The sequence below is a fragment of the Anarrhichthys ocellatus genome, unplaced genomic scaffold (genome assembly GCF_004355925.1).
Source record: "Anarrhichthys ocellatus isolate YVR2014 unplaced genomic scaffold, GSC_Weel_1.0 scaffold3869, whole genome shotgun sequence".
Taxonomy (NCBI): domain Eukaryota; kingdom Metazoa; phylum Chordata; class Actinopteri; order Perciformes; family Anarhichadidae; genus Anarrhichthys; species Anarrhichthys ocellatus.
Genome location: NW_022283843.1, coordinates 1 through 5,132, shown reverse-complemented (window position 1 = coordinate 5,132; position 5,132 = coordinate 1). Strand labels below are relative to the sequence as shown.

Here is a 5,132-nt window from a genome sequence, read left to right as displayed (position 1 = left end):
ACAGTCAAACAGACGAAAGCAGTGGAAGCGACAGTCAAACAGACAAAAGCAGTGGAAGTGAAAGACGAAAGCAGTGGAAGCGAAACAGACGAAAGCAGTGGAAGCGAAACAGACGAAAGCAGTGGAAGCGAAACAGACGAAAGCAGTGGAAGCGACAGTCAAACAGACGAAAGCAGTGGAAGCGACAGTCAAACAGACGAAAGCAGTGGAAGCGACAGTCAAACAGACGAAAGCAGTGGAAGTGACAGTCAAAGAGACGAAAGCAGTGGAAGTGAAACAGACGAAAGCAGTGGAAGTGACAGTGAAACAGACGAAAGCAGTGGAAGTGACAGTGGTAGAATGAAGAGCTGAACACAGAGAGGTGGATTAATAACAATAAATGAATACTAAGATTTCTTACAGCCAGGATCTCCTTGCTGGCTCCTCTCAGCAGGATGGTGCAGGCTTTCGGGTCTTTACACTCGGTGACGAAGGCAAAATACTCGTCACCGATCTTCTTCACTTCAAACAGACCCGCCCCAGTACCCACGTCTTCCTCACGCAGCTCGTCAGTCCGGCTGGCGATACGAGCCCCGCACGCCCTGAGAGAGAGAGAAACAGACAGAGTTTACTCAATGCGTCTGCTGAGAGCCGATTGGCTGCTCCATGTGTCTGCTGAGAGCCGATTGGCTGCTCCATGTTTACCTGGCGATGCGGTTGTTGTCAGTCTTCCTCACCCGGCGGATGGCGGTGATGTTTGCCTTCATCAGGTAATGCTGAGCCAGATCTGAGAGGACACACCAACAGTTAGATGTGTGTGTGATGTGTGTGTAAGTGTAATGAGTGTGTAATGTGTGTTTACCTGAGATCCCCTTCTCAGTGAACAGCAGGTCTGGTTTCAGGCGGATCACGTCCTCACAGATGTGCTGAATGTATTCTTCCTCCATCTGCAGGATTCTATTAAAGTCCTCCTCCTTATTGATCTCTATGTCAGTCTAACACACAACACAATATTATTATTATTATTATTGTTGTTATTATTATTATTGTTGTTATTATTATTATTGTTATTACCTGGCTCTCCCCCTTCTTGTACTCCAGAGAACAGTCCAGCAGGATGATCCGAGGTTCTTTGATGAGACGTCTCATCCGAGGATGAGTGACGTCTTTATTCACCATCACTCCTCTGAGCACACAAGAGTCCTCTATGATCCCCCCGGGAACCTGAACACAACAACGACGTTTACCACAGGAACCTGAATACAACGACAACAACACCACCACACTTGAGAGGCAGACAGGAAGTTGTACCTTCTCCACTTTGGCGTACTTCTTGATGTCGATCTCTTTGCGTCCGTTGTCCTCCAGCTCGACGGTGCGGACGGCGTCCAGAGCGATGCCACAGGCCAGTTCAGACCAGCGGCTCAGAGCTTTGGTGTTGATGGCGGAGTGGACGATCTTCAGCATCATGGAGCGGTCAGACGTGTCCACAGGGGAGCTGAGGACAGGAGGTCAAACGTCAATCAGATGGTTCAACCACTGAAGACACTGTGTGTACAGACACACAACATGGAGGTCTGTGTGTGTACCTGAGGTCCTTCAGGGTCTCCAGCATGTCCTCCAGAGCTTGTCTGTAGGCACTGATCACCACCGTCGGGTGCATCTGCTGCTCCAGGAACTGTTCAGCTACAGACAGCATCTCACCGGCTGCGCGCACACACACACATACACACAGTCATGTACTACTCCTACTAATAGTACTACTACTACTAATAGTACTTACTACGACAGAACTCACCCAGGATGATGACAGACGTGGTCCCGTCTCCCACCTCTTCGTCCTGTGTGCGGCTGATCTCGATCATGGACTTGGCTGCAGGATGCTGGACCTGGATCTGTTGACATGAAGACAAGTTCACCCCGCCGGCAATAACACGTTCACCCCGCCGGCAATTACACCTTTATCTCGCCGGTAATAACATAACACGTCTATCTCACCTCTCTGAGGATGGCGTTTCCATCGTTGGTCATTACGATACCTCCCATAGGGTCGAGCAACATCTACACACACACAGAGACACACACACTGATCAATAAACATGATGCAGCTATAAACCAGTTATTACAGACAGGCTTATTGATGAGTGTGAGGTCTGACCTTCATCATGGCCCGAGGGCCGAGGCAGGTCCTGATGACATCAGCGATGGTCTGAAACACAAACACTCTTCATCATCACTGTGACCATTAAACCAGCACCATCACTGGTTCCTCCACCAGTTCAAACACCACTTCATACGTTTTAACAACTTTATGAATGAATGAATATATATATATATATATATATTTGTATACATGTACACCTGCTTGCATCCGTGTGTATTTCTTTAAATTCTTGATGAATCTTTCATGTTTTAAGTAAAATCTCATAAAAAAACTTAATAAATAATTAATCAACTGCTTCATTGAATGCGTCTCCCTTTTTTGTCATGGCCGTTCGGCCCGGTTTGTAACAGACCCACCTTGGCAGCGTTGATGTTCCCGGTCTGGACTTTACGTCCTGACTCTCTCTTCATGTTGTGGTCTAAAGACAAGAAACAGGAAGTGAGACCACAACACACAGAGTATTGATGGCAAGAGGACCATACAACTAATTTGAGAGAACAAACCATCATGTTTTAAAGTCCATCGAGTCTCAACATTCAGTGATGAGAGATCAATACACATTCATGATTATTATTAAACATCAGCTGAAGCAGGTAAAACAGGAAGTAACTAATCAATAAATATGAGCTGATGAGGTCATCAATGGATCAGGAGCCCTGATCAATGTTTCGTATCAGAAGACTTCATCTTTGGAATGAATACGCAGCATTTAAACAGACATTATTGTAACATGAATCCATCGATCAGTGATCGATAGAACACGTGATCGATCACTGAGGGCGTGGCCGCCTGAACAAAATAATTGAAACTGCAACCCCGACAGCATGCTAACGTTAGCTTAGAGGAACTACATTCAGTCTAAACGGTGCAGTCACACCGCTAATAGCGTTTATATATACTTAAAGAAGAGGAGCCGTTAAAGTTAAATAAAGGCCCAAATTAAAAGGTGCAGTCACACCGCTAATAGCATTTATATATACTTAAAGAAGAGGAGCCGTTAAAGTTAAATAAAGGCCCAAATTAAAAGGCTTTATTAACGAATCATGACGTCATAATTTACACGTTATCTGATAAAATGAGTAAAAAGTTAATGGAGTCTGGAACGAGACACGCTTCATAATTAAGCTATGATGAAGCTAGCATTAGCATTAGCTGACGAACTAGCAGCATTTTAATGCCGAGTAACGACGGTGTGCTAGCTTAGCTTTAGCATGTCTCGCCACGATTTAGAACATACGACACGATGCTAACGATGTTAACACCGGCTAGGTTTAGCTAGCCTGGCACATGTCTCCTTTGTGTCTCAAACGGCTACGCACCGGGTGCCATGTTGAGCCCCGCGGTTAAACATGACTTTAGACGTTATAACGTTTTATTTAAATGATTCGTTTTACTTACTGAGCACTAAAACCTGCTGGCCCATCATCTTGACAGCGCGTGCAGGACAGTTTGTGGAATGGAAGGTTCTGGGACGCACGAGAAGAGGGAGGGATCAACCCGCTGGGGCGGGAAGACAACCACGAGCCTGACCAATCAGCTGAGAGGAATCGATATGATTGACAGGCGCGTCCACCAATAGAATCAATGAGTTAAAACTAAGATCAGCCTTCTATGAAAACCAACAAGATGGTCCTTGATTGTCTTCATATTATATATTAATATATATTATATTCTAATATATAATATGACATTAAATATTAATGTATTATATTATACATAATATTAATATATATTATGTATATTACAGTATATTATATATATTTAGTATATTATAGATTGTCAGTTTAGTTTGTGTTAAAAACATTTAAGGATTTCTATAACAATAAATATAATTTACACAGTATTTATTAGAAATACTTCTCACTGATGACATACTTTAACAGGTTTATCACATGTTTTATTGATTAAAGTGTTTATTCATGTTATATTTACACTTATAGATTTAATGAAGTATAATTTAGTTTTGTTCATTGTGATATTTATTATTTTAATAGAAACAAATATCTTCACATAATGAGAAGTTAAGAAGAATCACAGATTTAAGAGAAAAACTTTATTATGATATTAAATCATGAAGTTTTATTAAATACTAAATATATAAAGAAGCTCTGCTAATATTAAAATACACAAACAAATAAAAAAACACAATGAAATCAATATAAATAAAAAACAATGAAATCGATCAATATAAATAAAAAAACACAATAAAATCAATCAATATAAATAAAAAAACACAATGAAATCAATCAATATAAATAAAAAAACACAATGAAATCAATCAATATAAATAAAAAAACACAATGAAAATCAATATAAATAAAAAAACACAATGAAATCAATATAAATAAAACACACAATGAAATCAATCAATATAAATAAAACACACAATGAAATCAATCAATATATATAAAACACACAATGAAATCAATTAATATAAATAAAACACACACAATGAAATCAATTAATATAAATAAAACACACACAATGAAATCAATTAATATAAATAAAACACACAATGAAATCAATATAAATAAAAACACACAATGAAATCAATTAATATAAATAAAAACATGATGAAACAACCAAGAACCCCTGTCTGTCATTCTGTGTTGTGTTGAAATAAAGATATATTTATTGATTGATCGTTTGATGAACGTCCTCTAGATCAGAAGTCCTCAACCATTTTTGCGCCACGGACCGGTTTCATGTAAGACAATATTTTCACGGACCGGCCTTCAAGGTGTGATGTTCCTGATGTCCAGTCTACTCCGTTTAGTTTTGGTTTCCGTCACTGCAGAACATCTCGCTTCACAGAGAGGATGTGTGAAATGGAAGCAGGGTTTCAGTGCTTTAGTGGTGATCTCAGGATATTCAGCCTTGATTTTAATCCTAAACACCAGCAGAGTTGTTGTCTCAAACATACTTTTAAGCCCACCGTCATTTACAACCTCCAGCAGCTGATCTTCCTGTCGCCACATGTTCTGCAGAG

At 40.3% G+C, this 5,132-nt stretch overlaps 1 protein-coding gene across 1 annotated transcript; it reads right to left on the bottom strand.

Annotated features, from left to right (window-relative positions):
• Nucleotides 1-6: 6 nt before the first annotated feature.
• Nucleotides 7-3,647, bottom strand: LOC116379198 (T-complex protein 1 subunit gamma-like). Its single transcript, XM_031841139.1, has 11 exons — nucleotides 3,542-3,647; nucleotides 2,500-2,561; nucleotides 2,138-2,188; nucleotides 1,978-2,040; nucleotides 1,778-1,874; nucleotides 1,569-1,686; nucleotides 1,291-1,477; nucleotides 1,054-1,203; nucleotides 842-974; nucleotides 685-766; nucleotides 7-581 (listed from the first exon to the last, which is right to left on the bottom strand). Exons 1-11 carry the CDS (start codon nucleotides 3,567-3,569, stop codon nucleotides 35-37), a joined length of 1,518 nt encoding a protein of 505 aa, XP_031696999.1. The 5' UTR covers nucleotides 3,570-3,647; the 3' UTR covers nucleotides 7-34.
• Nucleotides 3,648-5,132: the final 1,485 nt, after the last annotated feature.

Coding starts and splice junctions, on each gene's coding strand:
- LOC116379198 (XM_031841139.1), bottom strand. CDS start 3,569: ATGATGGGCCAGCAGGTTTTAGTGCTCA. Junction 1,478..1,568: donor GAGACCCTGAAGGACCTCAG/GTACACACACAG, acceptor TCCTGTCCTCAG/CTCCCCTGTGGACACGTCTG. Junction 582..684: donor GACAACAACCGCATCGCCAG/GTAAACATGGAG, acceptor TCTCTCTCTCAG/GGCGTGCGGGGCTCGTATCG.